General features: G+C 38.6%; 2 protein-coding genes across 4 annotated transcripts in view; one reads left to right on the plus strand and one right to left on the minus strand.

Annotated features, from left to right (window-relative positions):
• Nucleotides 1-5,844, plus strand: part of col11a2 (collagen, type XI, alpha 2) — a 51,954-nt gene extending 46,110 nt beyond the window's left edge. For all 3 annotated transcript variants that reach the window (XM_042436255.1, XM_042436257.1, XM_042436256.1), the window contains 8 exons: nt 54-107; nt 254-289; nt 406-459; nt 556-841; nt 1,126-1,238; nt 1,632-1,700; nt 1,873-2,106; nt 3,114-5,844. In XM_042436255.1, coding sequence (XP_042292189.1) covers nt 54-107; nt 254-289; nt 406-459; nt 556-841; nt 1,126-1,238; nt 1,632-1,700; nt 1,873-2,106; nt 3,114-3,260 — 993 coding nt within the window. In that variant the 3' untranslated portion in view covers nt 3,261-5,844. The remainder of the gene's footprint in view (nt 1-53; nt 108-253; nt 290-405; nt 460-555; nt 842-1,125; nt 1,239-1,631; nt 1,701-1,872; nt 2,107-3,113) is intronic.
• A 3,138-nt stretch (nt 5,845-8,982) lies between these two features.
• Nucleotides 8,983-14,882, minus strand: hsd17b8 (hydroxysteroid (17-beta) dehydrogenase 8). Its single transcript, XM_042436363.1, has 9 exons — nt 14,774-14,882; nt 12,804-13,006; nt 12,568-12,684; nt 11,628-11,723; nt 11,117-11,202; nt 10,909-10,993; nt 10,233-10,275; nt 9,314-9,388; nt 8,983-9,200 (listed from the first exon to the last, which is right to left on the minus strand). The coding sequence occupies exons 1-9, from the start codon at nt 14,814-14,816 to the stop codon at nt 9,181-9,183; spliced, it is 768 nt and encodes a 255-aa protein (XP_042292297.1). The 5' UTR covers nt 14,817-14,882; the 3' UTR covers nt 8,983-9,180.
• Between the last annotated feature and the right edge of the window lie 248 nt (nt 14,883-15,130).

Raw genomic sequence — 15,130 nt, forward strand, 5'->3', positions numbered from 1 at the left:
ATAATAACATATGAAAACTCATCTCATTTTTCAAATGTCTTGTGTTATTACAGGGAATGGCTGGAGGCACGGGACCCATCGGCCCTGCTGGTCCTCCTGGTCTGCCTGTGAGTGACTTTACTGTTTCATCCCATTAAAAATGCTATCACACTTTGTTCCCAAGATGTTTTTGAGTGTCATATTAATTAATGACAGCAGTAAAACATTGAAGGATGGTGACCATCATAAAACTAAAGTCTCGCATCTTTTTCAGGGTCCTCAAGGTATCAAAGGAGCTAAGGGATCTTCCGTGAGTATACCTTAAGAGTGCTTGTACCACAATATGAGTCCGATTGTTCATGAAAAGTATATTGACATTGATCTGATGGTCTAATAATTCTTGAACTCTCTCCTGGCTTTGTTTAGGGAGGAGCTGGTCCGAAGGGAGAAAAGGGTGTACAAGGACCTGCTGGACCTCCTGTAAGTACTTTCCTTCTTGTTGTGAAAACTTCAGGAACTTCAGGCTTTATCAATTGATTGTGAGTTAATTGATTACAATGTGAACTTGCTTTTCAGGGCCCGCCAGGTGAGGTCATCCAGCCCCTGCCCATCCAGAGGAGTCCCAAGTCCAAGCGTTCCATAGACGCCAGCCAGCTGCTCTCCGAGTCCGACCCCGACATGCCTGCATCTGACGCCACTGGCACTGAGTTCCTGATGGGCAATGAAGGCATGGAGGAGATCTTTGGCTCACTTAACTCGCTACGACAGGAGATCGAGACCATGCGTTTCCCTCTGGGCACCCAGGACAGCCCCGCCCGTACCTGCCAGGACCTGCACCTCAGCCAGCCAGACCTCAAAGACGGTAATGAAATGTCCCTGAAAATGTTATCTTGCTGACCCCTATGAGTCATGATTTCTCCATCTGGTTTTGTTCTCCTATTAAGTGACTCTCATTGTCATTTCATTATGTGTATGATGCAAGTTTTTTTTTTAATTAAATAATGCATTTATGCAAAGTAAAGATATTTCCTTGCCAATATAACAATAAAGAATTTAAAAAATGTTTGAAAAAATCCAAGAAAATACTGAGACCTTCAGTTTTCTCCCAGTTTTCTCCAATTTCCCTCTCTCTGTCACCCCCTGCAGGAGAGTACTGGATTGACCCCAACCAGGGCTGCTCCAGAGACTCCTTCAAGGTCTTCTGTAACTTCACTAATGGAGCAGAGACGTGCCTGTACCCCAGCAAGAGCATCAACACGGTCAGTTCAGCGACTCAGCAACCCCAAAAAAGCTCCTTAAGATTCAGTTAAATCAACTTCTCCCAACACTAACTGCCAATGGTCTGGAAAAAAATCCACAAAACAAAATATGTTAGGGAATCATAGGAATGCATTTGGGTGTAAAAACAAATGGGAGTATTAATCAGGATAAGTGGAGGTTTGTATTCTCCAAATGCTCTCTTTCTAGAAACTAATTTTGCAATAGCATCTGCACACTAAGACCTCTCACATTTATAATAAAAGATCTCTGAATGGTCTGATTGTGAGGCATTTAGACCATTTTTCAGTAGCATTTATTTATAGTGCAATAATAAACCTACTTAACTAAACATATCTGACCATAATATCTGATGTGGACAATTCTGGTGGCAGGTGAAGATGAGTTCGTGGGACAAAGAGACTCCAGGATCCTGGTACAGCCAGTTTGCCACTGGCAGCAAGGTCAGTAACACTCTCTGACATGAAGGTTGTTTCCAATCTTTTGTTTTTACTTAAGGACCCTCTATTTTTATTCACACCTTCTATTTTCTCCTTATAACTCCTCATTTTCCCTCCTCGTCCATTTTGCCTTGAAAACCCCTCCAAACCCCACTCTATCACCTCCTCCTCCCAGTTCTCCTACGTGGACTCTAACGGCGAGCCAGTGGGTGTGGTCCAGCTGGGCTTCCTGCGTCTCCTGAGCGTCCAGGCCCGCCAGAACCTCACCTACCACTGCCACCGCTCAGTGGCCTGGTCCGACCGAAGCGCCAACAACTACGAGAGGGCGCTGCACCTCCAGGGTGCCAACGATGAGGAGCTGAGCTACGAGACCAACCCTTACATCAAAGCTTTGGTCGACGGCTGCTCTGTGAGTTAACACATGTGAACTGAAGACCCCATGTTGTTAGTCTTTCTGGAAAACTGACACCTCCTGGAAAATAGTGCTTTAGTGCTTTAAAATCTTTAATATTGACTATATGATATTTTTGACCCTTGAAAACTCACTGTTTTGTTATCACTGAAACTACCTTTTAATTTTTACCAGTGTTGCTGTTGACTTTAAAAGTGTAGTGCAGGACTTTTGTCTCCCCCTTCTGGCAGTGAGAGTAATTACAAAAACACTGTTAACACGTGTTTACATCATAGGCTCCATCACTACTGTTGCGGCTGTAAAATGGTGGATAAATTGTTTTGAGCGTCACGCAACCCCCGCAAAATGATTCATTTCACTATCAGAATTTGATCCATTCGGTCCAATGACATTTGGAAAGTCCAGAAGAGCCACACGATTAAATTAATTTAGCCCCATTCAAGCATTCACGCATTTGGTGGTGATAGGCTTAATCAGCATTGTGTGAACTTGTTTGGTAAGGGCTTGAATGTAACGGACGTTCATTTAAATGTAAAAGTTCCACACTTTAACAGGATGTAATGAAGCATTTAGCTCAACTAGATACTAAGATACTTGAGAAGGGCCTATTTTGATCTCAAATGTATTGGATAGAATACTGTCTTGAAATAGTAATGCTACACAGCTTACTTGTACATAATGAATGAGAATGATAAATCATAAACTGTTTGATCTCATCAGTTATGAATTCTAACTCTCTTTCTATGGTGTTACCAAAGTTATTAATGCGCTAATGAGCTTAAAAATATCAACAGAATTCAAACAATACAAGTAACTTTATTGTGAGACCAATATGCAGGAGTTTTGACCTTCTCCATGTACCTTGGAAGTAGGTGAAGTTGTGCCAGAAATCCCTTCTTTACTTCTACACAACCACAAACAAACTACCTTGTTTACAAGTGTTCCACCTGTAATTATCTTGATTCTATTTTCTGACATGTGTCTATCTCTCTGTGTCTCTGCAGTATCGTAAGGGCTTTGACAGGACAGTCCTGGAGATCAACTCACCACAGGTGGAGCATCTTCCTCTGTTGGATATCAAGGTGTCAGACTTTGGGGAGAGCAACCAGCAGTTTGGTTTTGAAGTGGGACCTGTCTGTTTCCAAGGCTAAAACACACACATACACACACCATGCAGAGAACAACACATGCAAATACTCACACACATGCACTTAGAGACACACTTACACATGATAAACATACAAGCCCGGTAATTTGTAAATTAACTTGTAAATGATATGAAACACACACGCACACACACACACACACATACCCACAGACAGACACACACTTCCACACGCAGATGCTGTTGTGAGACAAACACGCACTCACACTCAAGTACGTGCCTGGGGAAAGCAACATCCTCCCGACAATTAATGGACGTCAAAAAAAGTAAAGAGGAGAGAAATTTTTAAAAACTCGCGGAGAGGAGACCATCGACTGGGCGCACGACCGCGAGAAAAGGAAGAAAAAACCAGAAGAGAGTGTTCTTCGGAAAATAAAACAGTGTTTTCTTTACCAACATTGAAAGGGGCCGGCCTAAGAAAGAGAGCAAGCCGGCAACTTGAGGCCTGAAGCCCCCTGTCTCTGATCCCCCCTCTCACTCTTCACTCCTCCCCGCTGTCTCTCTTTTATTTCCACTCATCTCACCTGCTCTACCTCCCCCCCTCCTACTCTTAAAAAAGGGTCACACTCTGACATCTTTCCCATTTCTTTCATTGCACGTTTATGGGCGAGCAACGTGGTTGGCGGTCACTCTTTTATGACCGACAAGAGGTGCAAGACGCTCCTATGTAGCTGTATGCATCTGTGAATACAATCATTTGTTTTGGTTCAAAGGTTTTTGAAAACTGGAAGGTCTTAATCAACTTTTTTATCCCTTCTGCACAGAGCTTCTTTTCATGAACCAAAATAGATTCAGTAGATAAACAGCAAACATCAAAATAAAACTGGAAGATGACGACTTAACGGTTAACTTCTCTGATCGTCTTGTTCTGTAAGAAACTTGTAGTGACTTGTCGATCATGTTGCTCACACTGTAAACGCGGAGTAGCTATCAGCTCTTATCTCATTACATTAAAAGGAACCAAAGAATGAAAGCCACCAGTTTACATCCAAAGAGGGAAAATGACCAAACCAGCTGGGTCTTGCTCTTGTTTTTGTCTTTTTTTTGAGTGAATTTTCTACTTTGTCATGTCCTTTTCATGACCACCTTGTAATAAACCACCTGAAAATGTGATACACAGCTCAAACTGATGATGAAAATCTATCTGGTGTTTTAAATTGAGGGTAATGGAGTCTAAGAAACTCTCCTCGGCCCTGAGAGCAGCATAAACTGTGTTTGAAATGTTCATTGGTTAATGTTGGAGAAAATCTGCAAGTGAGGCAAGATAGAAGATGTGTCTATACCTAGATCAGTGAATCAAAAGCCATTATTTTTGTAAACTGTGCTGAAATTCATGTTATTGTACTTGCAAGTTATTGGTGCTTTTGAAAAGGTCTGATTCTCTTTAAATCATGAATCACGCTGCCAGGCCCCCTACTACACACCAGTCCAGTATTTTCTCTTTGGGTACTTTGAGTTTTGTTTTCCATCCAGAACACATTTTCTGATTTCTCATCCAAGTACAGAACATCATCAGGGTTTAAATATGTATATGAGTTTCAAAGTTCCCTCCTCCTTTTTTCCTAAAACGGTGAATAAAATGCATGCGTTACTGAAATGAAACTGTGTGGCAAGGTGCTAATTATACCAAAGCATAAAAATTTTAGTATTAACTTTGAGTCCTCCATTTTCTTTAGTCTCTTTTACAATTTCATACAGCTTTTTACTGGGGAAAATGTGCATTACATTTCATTTGTACAGAAATAGTGATATTCTATTGTATTTATTTAAAACAAACAGGGTGCTTTGAGATTAAAAAAAACGACCACCAAATATTCCAGTCAAATGTGGTATATTTCATTTGTATTTATTTCCTGTAGCTGTCACTTGAAGGTCAAGTGAAGTGAGTGACTTGCATGTTAAACTCAACTGCCAGCCTGAGTTATGGTGCTTCTGTTCACGCCCTGTCCAAACTCCTTTTGTACAACCAAAGAATCTGTGGCCATATTTTATTTGTAATATCCCTTTTTTAGTGTTTTCACCAACTGTACTGTGCTGTTAAATTTTGCTTCCACTGTAATGATTAAATGGTGACTCTCCAGTTTTGTCACATTTCCTTGTCGTTGCTACTGTTTGACTTTGGCGTGTGTTGGTTTCATTGCTTCGCTGGGCTTTGAAATGCATCACAGAAATACAGTTTACTGCGATGATCTAGATTAAGGTGCTAAAAATATTAACACATAATTCTCTGATCTTCTAAATTTCTATCTGAGACTACAGCGAGTAGGAGAAAGGTTGTGAGAGGGAAGCGAGAACTCTGTCAACCACCGTGGGATTAAAAGTAATTAATTAGATTAAGGGGTGATGTCATTCTATGGCTCTGGATTTATTTGTTTATTTTTATTTCTTTTTCTTTTTTTTTAAATATAGCAGGGAAACTGGGCGGGATGGCCAAAAACCTAAAAATAATAAAAATCTGCCCTTGAAATTCTTCAGAGAGAATGACCTCAAATATTTGTTTTAATTGTGTTGAAGACTAACATTTCAACATAAGAATATGGTGCTTAAAAGAGAAAAAAGTATTATTTTATAATGTGTGTAAGTATTTTTTTTTAAATCCTTGTTTCTGTAATATATAATCTTTTTAAAAAGAGCTGCTTGACTCTTGTTTTTCTTCCAAACCCCATCATCACGGGTCCTCCTTGCGTTACTGTAAATGGCCACAAGATGGTGCTGTTTCTCACTTAGTTACATGAACAGGAAATTCTAGTTTCTTTTGTTCGTGGACGTTTAAACGAAAACTTTTTATGTTTATGCCTCTTTTTTTTACCTTTTTGTGTCACGTTGGGAGAAAACTTCAGACAGTATCCTGCATGTGTGTGTTGTGTTGTTGTGTTTATATTTGTAGTATTTCGTTATAAATCTAGATGTGAAATATACAGTATGGTTCCCCTTGTAAATCTTGTTTTCTTTTTTTTCTTTTTTAATGCCAAGATGGAAAGTTATTTTAATTATACTTGACGCCACAGATTCAAGCAGTATTTTTAAAATTATTTTGATAATTGTTCCTCACAGAAAAATTTACCAGTAGTAGTCATTGACTGTATATAAATATAGACGACGTGTCTCCACTTCCTGCTGCTATGCAAAAGTGAAGCCAAAATATCTCCTCTCTGGAAGCTGCCGTCTTGCTTATGTGTCGTTCATATTTATATACAGTCAATGGTACTAGTACTGTCGAAGTGACATCACAGGTTTGTTGGTTACTCCTGTCAGTTAGGAAAGAGCAGCCACGGTATTAACGGCTAACGTTAGGGCTGGGGTTCAGTTATGTTATCGTCGAAACAGCAACAACAATTCTGGTTATGTTTTAGACTGAAATTCGTAGATATAGCTCATGTTTTGGCTGTTGAACACAATTTTATGTTTGGTATCATTTACTAGAGAAACATATTTTTCGAGAACAGCTAACAGCCTGTTTCTGCTTTGTTGGCTTATTTGTGGGCATGATAAATTTGTTCTTCATGGAGAATTACTACTTAATGTCTTGGAGGTGTCCGAAATTTTATCCTGGGCTCCGACAATGATCTATCATGTTTCTATTCATTTTATTGTGGTTGAGATGTGATTTGTGCTTGTTTCTACCACTGGCTGTTTTTTTCACACAACAAAACAGCGCCATCTTGTGGCCATTTGAATTTCTAGCAGCATCTAGCAGAACGGACTTGGCAGAAATGGAATATAATATTCATAAACAAGTATGTTTTAATTAGTGTATAATCACCTGAAACTAAGAATTGTTGTGTTTTCATTACCTTAGAATGAGCCCTTTATATCCACATAGGGAGTGCGTCCTCTTCCACAGAGCCCGCCATGTTGCACCGGGTAAGTTAATATCAGGTAGTTTTATTTCACATGCAACATTAAACTTTGTGCATGCTAAGTCACTATGAAACTGAATATTTTACCTTAATATTCCACTAATTTACCCATTAATAATGATGGAATTGAGATATTTATTACAAGGTTTTATGTGGATAATTAATGGGTTGAAATAGGCATTTTTAATGGAACATTTGCACGGTTTAAAATGGACCAAAACCATGAAAAACACCCCTTAATGTATACCTTAAAATGCCTTAATTTTCTAATTAAGGGGAAAAATTAGGTGTAGTTTTCATGGGTTTTGGTCCATTTTAAGGTTTTTTACCCCTTAGATGGACCAAAGGTAAAGTCCCCCTTAAAATCTACTTAATTTCTTTCCTCCAATTTCCTCCTCACTCAGCTGACTTTTGATGACCATAAAAGACATCTATGGAAAACTTCTTTATACCATCTTAAAAACATCTCTAAACTCTGCCCCTCTCTAACCCTGTCAGATTCAGAGAAACTTGTCCAATGCCTTTATCTCCTCAAGACTGGACTACTGCAATGCGCTCTTCGCAGGGATCCCTGACAGGAGCATCTGGAAGCTAAAGTATATTCAGAACAATACTGCCAAGATCTTAACAAGAGTGCAAAAACAAACATATAACACCAATTCTGTTTTCATTGCACTGGCTTCCTTTGGGATTGACTACAAAGTCCTGCTACTCACATACAAATCCATCAACAGACATGTGCCTCCTACCTACAGGAACTGATAATACCAAACTGGCTTCCTAACCATCTAAGGGCAGCACTGACCCTAGGCTCTTTTTAAAAAGGCTGTTTTCATCTTAACTCATACTACTGTTTTCTTTATGTTGTGTGTTCTATGTTCTTAATACTAAAGCACTTTGACTTTCACTGTGAATGAAAAGTGCAGTACAAATTGAATGTATTATTATTATTATACTTATTAAGGGATTTCAATTTCCAGATCTCTGGCTATCATACTAAACTTCTTAATCTTAGATTATTTGGTGTGTTTTCAGAGTCAAATTAAGGAGTAATTAATGGTATAGGCAGGTGCTGTAAGTGTTAAGGAGGTATTAGTTTGGCTTTTTGCAGTGCCTGAACAGAAATCTTAATTTTATGCAGCCAAATGTTTAAATTATGAATTTTGGCATCTGCGAACGTGTAAGACAGTTTTTTCTCTTTTTTTTCTCAGTGATGAACCCTTCTTCACCTTTACACGGTTGTTTTCAAAACCCACAGCTATTTTGGAAAAAGGACAAAGTAAATTGTTGTTTTACTTGGTGGCTCAGCAGAAATAATCTATTACACAATTTTTGGGATTATGTGCCTACCAGTATCCAAAAACCTACAGTTTATTGTGAAATGTACAAACACAAAACTGCTGTGTTTATGACATTTAAATCGGACTTTGGTTTTAGCAAAGCAGCCAGAAGAAAGCCCGGCAATTAGAGAGCCATTTTAAAAGCCAACACCCAGGTGAAATACTGAAATGCTTGTTGAACGTGTCAAACAAGCAGAGGAGCTTGACGGCTCAGTGAGTTAAGTTCAAGAGTTCAGTGGTTCAAACCCTGCTCAGCCCTTTAATTTCCAGCAGGCCAACATCCAGAGCATATAATGAAAAACTCTTAGAGAACAAAAGAAAATGTGAAGAGGCTCTGGTGGCAGAGTTCTCAACATAAACCTCTGAAAATGTCTGTAGATCTGGAGTGGCCGGTTCAATTCCCTAGTTCCCCCAAACATGGATAGGAAAGACACTGGCATCATAGACATATGAAGGAGTAAACATGACTTTAACTCAATTTTATAGATAAAAATTAAAATGCATTATGTACAGAAACATTACAAACACTGGTGGTGTTTATTGGCACAAAAAGTAGCTTCATGCTGTACAGTACATATTCACAACCAGATTTATAAAACATAATCATGACTGAGCAGCTATGAAAAGTAAAATCACTTTAACAATTACATTAATTATGCAGAAACTGGCCTCCTATTGGTCTTTATCAAAGTGACGGACAGCTGATTTATCCAATGAAAAGTCCACCTGACAGAAAGAGAAACATAAGACATAAATGAAGCTGATAGGTGTCTGCAAACATACTGAGAAAACAAATATCTTAACTTTGGTCATAAAGTGAGAGAGTTTTTTTATTTTACCTGTAACCTCTATGCTGGCTCCTGTGATGTATCGAGAGTCATCTGAAGCTAGAAAGGCACAGACATCAGCGACCTCTGGAGGAAGACACCGAAAGAAACAAGTCAGATGAAGTCACAGCATGTCAGGCATGCATCCTTCCTGGTATTTCACTTCACAAACCTAAAGGATAGGTTCACAGTTTTCAAGTCTGCATTGAACAGTCAGTTGTCCAAATGAACATTGAGATCTCATCCAAATGCACTTACTATCCAAGTGATGGGGGACAAAATCCACAGTCCTCGTTTTGAGCAAAAATGCATTTAAAAGTTTATCTGAAGATATTATGAGGCTTCAGCCGTCCAAGTTAGTCATATAAAGTGGATATCTACAGTCTTTGTGTCTCAATGGCCAGTATTTTCTTGTTAAAGTGCAGTGGACAGATTGTAACAAAAAGTGGGAATTTGGCACTAAAAGAGACTTTGGAAACTTTGGACAGCTGACACCTCATATACGCTTCAAATAAATACATTTTTGCTTGGAAGCAAGGCTGCTGATTTTGTATCCTATCACTTACACTGTCAGTGCCTTAAGAAGGGATCTTCTAATGGCCAGTATGAACAGGAGGAATAACTACAGCAAGAAAAACATGTCAGCGTTCATTTGGGCTCCTGACTGTTGTTTTAGGACATATTTGTGAACGCGTCCTTTAAGTGAGATAAAGATGATCAAAGGTTTGGGTGAGGAATTAGGAAAATCTTTTGGAACTAGTTGAGCTGCAGCTGATACAGAGAGAAATCTGAAACCCACATTCAAAATGTTGAAGCAGAAAACTACAACAAAACATTTAAAATATCTTTTTAAAAAAGGGAATAAAGATTCGAAGTCAGCACAGTCTGACAGCACTACAGAACTCTGTAAAGATTACATGTCTTTACTGACCTGCAGGCTCACCCATCCTCCCCAGAGGCACTAAGGACTTCATCTGAAACACACACAACAAGACAAGAACAACACAAGTTTTATTTTAGTATAAAATAGTTCATAATGAAAAACTGTTATCACTGAGGTCAGTGTATCATCCTGACTAACCTCAACATCGTTCCTGGAAAGACAAGTTACTGTTGAATTTAAATATTTAATGAGTCTTTGTGCAGCACAGATGAACCTCCGTTGTCTTGGTGGCTGAGGATTTGTGTGAACTGACCCTTTAATAAAGACTTCAATCAAAGTAAACCTTAAAAGATAATCTGGACCCTCTGCTCTTTCTCCTCCCTCACACGTCTGCTCCCCAGTAAAACAACAGTGACGTCCTCTTTAACACTGTTTTTTCTTGCACTTTCTTTATAGTTTGGATGAAATGACCCTTTAACGTTTACTGCAACAAAATAAGGTCACAATTTCTAGGAAGTAAAAGTTTTTAGGAAGCACTAATAACTGCATTTAAACTTAAAATACAAGAAGATATAGCAGGTAAACTGTGAAGTAATTTTACATTTTATTTAGACTTTAATTCCTGCAGTTTCCATATGTTGCTTTCCTGTCTTATATAACAATTTGAGCTGATATTTTATTTTTCTCCTCACTAGATGTGTGTGTACCCATGTGTGTGCTGTACCTTGCTTATAACCTTCTCTGGTACTTTATCCGTCATCGGAGTCGATATAAAACCTGGCAGCACACAGTTACACCGAATCCCAAACCTGAAAGACAAGAGAAGACAAGGAAAAAGCAAAGGATTTGTTTTGTTTTTTTTCTTCCAATCATTAAAATTCAATCAGCTCCATGTATCTTGATCTGTTATTTGTGTGTCAGGTTTTTCTAACCTGCTGAGCTCTTTGGCAGCCGTCCTGGTTAAACCCTCCACTCCAGCTTTAGAGGCAGCGTAATTTACCTGTCCGATGTTTCCAACCTACGAACATTAACCACAAGGATACAAGGATAAGTCCACATAAACAGGGAAAATATAGATTTAGTTTTTTATTCAACAGAAAAAACTCAAATCCATCTGATGCTTATAAAAACTCCACAAATCCTTCACTAAATCCTGAGATTTGTGATTTTAAAACCAGCTTTTGAATTTATAATCTGTTTAGATTAGAATAAAGCAAAGTTCTTGATGGATGATTGCTCAGTGTATCTCTTATGTAATTCCTTGGAAAACAATAATTAAAAAAGTACAAATATGGTCCTTTACTGTCCCTTGTCTACTAATATTTACAAAGAAAACTTGTGCTTCATCTGTTTTAGACTATTATTGTTATATGTTTCTGAGCTTAAAGCTTAAAAGCCTCAGCTAAATTTTAAAAAAGTAAAATAGACCTGCTGGTATCTTACCTTGCCCACGATGCTGCCCACAGTAATGATGGATCCTTTGGGTGCTCCACAGGCCACCAGAGCCTGAGCAACAGCCTGAGTGACCAAGAAGGAACCCTGACAGACACGAGAGGAAAGATGACTGAATAAATCACTTCACACTGTTCTGTCATTAACTCAGCGTGCAGCACTAACCTACAGTATTTCAACAGAGAGGACGAGAAGCTTCAAGTTATACACACAGATCGAAGCAGGGAGGATATTACTAAACCTGAGCTGCAACGATTAACCGATTAGTTGCCAACTATTACATTAATCGCCCACTATTTTTGATAATCTATTCATCATTTTGAGTCTAAACTTCTCAAATATGAGTATTTTCTGGTTTCTTTAGTCTTCTATGACAGTAAACAACAACTTTGGATCGTGGATTGTTGGCCGGGACAAAAGAAAACATTTTAGGATGTCACATTTGGCTTTTGGTAACATTTTATAGACCAAAAAACTAATTGATTACTCAAGAAACTAATAAACAGATTAATCGATAATAAAAATAATCATAGTTGCAGCCTTATACTAAACTGTTGAAAAGTGGAAAAATAGCCAGAATTCTGCTGCAGTTTGGTTTTGTTGTGGAGAAAAACAGCTGAAAACTAACTGAAAATTCAAAATAGTTACAGGAGGATATTAAACACAAGCTACTATTTTCCTTTAAAGTGTCAAAATCCTCTTGACTTCTCTAGAAAATTTACACATTTGTTACTTTTCTCAGTGAGAAATAGCCCCCCTTATAATCCAGAGATTATACCGCCAGTAAAATACCTGGTGAGAAGCAGACCTGACCCTCTCACTGTGCTTTATTAAAACCACTTCAGATGCTGGTTTTGTCTTAAACTGCATGTTGAGGACAAGCTCTCCTGCAGCCAGTCACCTGGTCAGAACAGGTGTCACAGCTCTGTACCTTCAGGTTGACCTGGATGACTTTGTCAAACTGATCCTCCTCCATGTTGAGCAGGAAGTCGTCCTGAGTGATGCCTGCTGCGTTCACACACACTGAGGGGGGCTGGAAGTAATGAGCCTGCGGAGGAAGAGCACGATTATGACTGTTAGAAGAAGAGATATATCGATAACTGTCGATCATTTTGACTTTAATGGTAAAAGAACATGAGTTGGGGTGTTTTTCTGTCTGTAACACACCTGTATACTTGTAACCAGCTTCTTTATACTCTCTTTTGATGACACGTCCACTGCGGCCGCCATGTGACCCTGCCCTCTGAGGTCACTCGGTAGGTTTCCCAGAGTTTCATTGGCGGACTCCTCACTAATGTCAGCGACCACCACAGAGGCGCCCTCGGAGGCAAAACGCTGGCATACCGCCCGTCCGATCCCACTGCCCCCTCCTGGGTGGGAAGAAAGCAGCATAAAGACACAGCGGGTCCGAGCAGAGACAAGATGTTGTCCAAACTACTGCAGGATTCTTTCAGAGGGAAAACTGTGTGCCGAGAGTTCGTCTCTGGATATATTTGATGGGAGGAGGGTCGATCAGAAACTAAAAAACAGGAAACTAGTGCTGCAACTGATGATTATTTTCATTATCAATTAATCAGTCAATTATTTTATAGATTAATCAATTTGTTGTTTGAGCTATAAAATGTCAGAAAATTGTGTTTCCCAAAACCCAAGATGCAACCTCAGATATCTTGTTTTGTCCCAAACAGCCGTCCACAACTCAAAAGATATTCAGTTTACTATCATAAAGGACAAAAGAAACCACAAAATATTCACGTGAGAAGCTGCAACTTGAAACTTTTTGTATTTTTTTATTTAAGAAATCACTCAAAATGTTTCAAATACTTGGAAATTAATTTTCTGTTGATCGACTAATCGATTCATGGATTAATCGTTGCAGATCTACAGGACACTAACTTGAGCTACAGATATTTTCATGTGATAACTTGTCTCCCATCAGCCAAGAGGTTCAAGCAAGATCTGCAGCAATTAGTTGATTAATCAAAAATTAATCGCCAGCTATTTTTAACATTGACTAATCGTCTTTTGTTTTAAGAAAAAATGGCCAAATTCTCAGAATCCAGGCCCTCAAATGTGAATATTTTCTGGTTTCTTTAGTCTTCTATGAAAGTAAACTTAATATTTTTGGGTTGTTGAATGTTGGTCGAGACAAACAAGACATTTCAGCACGCCACCTTGGGCTGTGGGAAAGAAGTGATTGAGTGATTTTCCCCATTTTCAGACATTTTATAAACCAAACAACTAATCGATTAAGCCAAGAGAAAACAATCAAGAATCGATAATGAAAATAATCTTTACCTGCAGCACTAATTTATACTGTATCTGTCTTGTCATTGTGCTACCTTCAAACTGAATTTTCAATTACTAAAAGTAAAATGAGACCAAAAAGCTTCGGTCAAATCAAGTTAATATCTTTCAACGTTACAGTCTTTTTAGTGCCAAAGTCCCTCTTTTTATTGCTATACTTCCACCGCAGCTCAACAGGGAAACACAAAGAGAGAATTCGATGCTAAAAAGACTGTAAATGTGACAGATATCCACTTGATGTGACTAACTCAGACTGATGAAGCCTCATATAAGCTTCACATCAACTTTTAAGTGCATTTTTGCACAAAATGACTGTGTGGACACACTGTGAATTTTAGCCCCCCAACATTGAAAGTGCATTTGAAGGGGACCTTTTAATAGCCAGTATGAACAGGAGGAATGATTACAGCGTGTTTATATGGTCACCTGACTGTTGCTTTAAGACAGACTTGGAAAATTGTGAATACTTCCTTAAACACCTTTTACACGACTGGGAGTCAAAGATTTATCGACAGTTTTACTTTTATTGTGGTTTAAATCAGCTCTGACCATGACGGTGTTTGATAGTAATGGACCAGGATAAGATTCAGCTGCCTAAAGCCAAACCCTCAACTTAGCAAACTAGTTTTGAATTTGTAGAAAAACACACTAACAAACTTCCAAAATGCTATTCGAGAATATGAGAACAAGCTGTAGCATTAGCAAACTGAGCTAACTAGCTGGTTAAAATGGGACCAACTCCGACGACAAAAGTACATAAAAAACAACAACTTGCAAAAACAAACCGCTTCCACACAGATTTTAGTATTTAAATATCTATATGCACGTACCGGTGACCAGCGTTAACCTTGATATGAGTCTAGTAGCCGCCATGATGGTTTTTAATGTTGTTGTAGTTTTCAGTTTGTCCACTAGATGGCGCCAAAAGACCGGTGATTTCCGGCGGCGCAGCTGAGTCCATTTATATAAAGTCTGTGGTTCATTCTGAGCTGGAAAAACTTTACAATCAAAATATTTCTTTTAAGATAATAAAAATACATATTTAGCCGATTATTTTTCACTCTGGTTTTATTTAGAGGAAGAAGAAGAAGGCAGAAAACCTCTTTGTTCATAAAATACGTTACTCCTGCCAAAAAAAAATAAAACAAAACAAAAAAATTGGGGTAATTTTTCTCAGGGATGTGGAC

This window comes from Thunnus maccoyii, chromosome 15 (assembly GCF_910596095.1).
Source record: "Thunnus maccoyii chromosome 15, fThuMac1.1, whole genome shotgun sequence".
NCBI lineage: Eukaryota > Metazoa > Chordata > Actinopteri > Scombriformes > Scombridae > Thunnus > Thunnus maccoyii.

Bases quoted from the DNA above. Each gene is read 5' to 3' on its own strand.
- hsd17b8 (XM_042436363.1), bottom strand. From the start codon at position 14,816: ATGGCGGCTACTAGACTCATATCAAGGTTAACGCTGGTCACCG. The intron at 9,389-10,232 runs GTCAGTAAAGAC...GTCTTCCTCCAG, and splicing joins GAGGATGGGTGAGCCTGCAG to AGGTCGCTGATGTCTGTGCC. The intron at 9,201-9,313 runs GTAAAATAAAAA...TCTTTCTGTCAG, and splicing joins AGCCAGCATAGAGGTTACAG to GTGGACTTTTCATTGGATAA.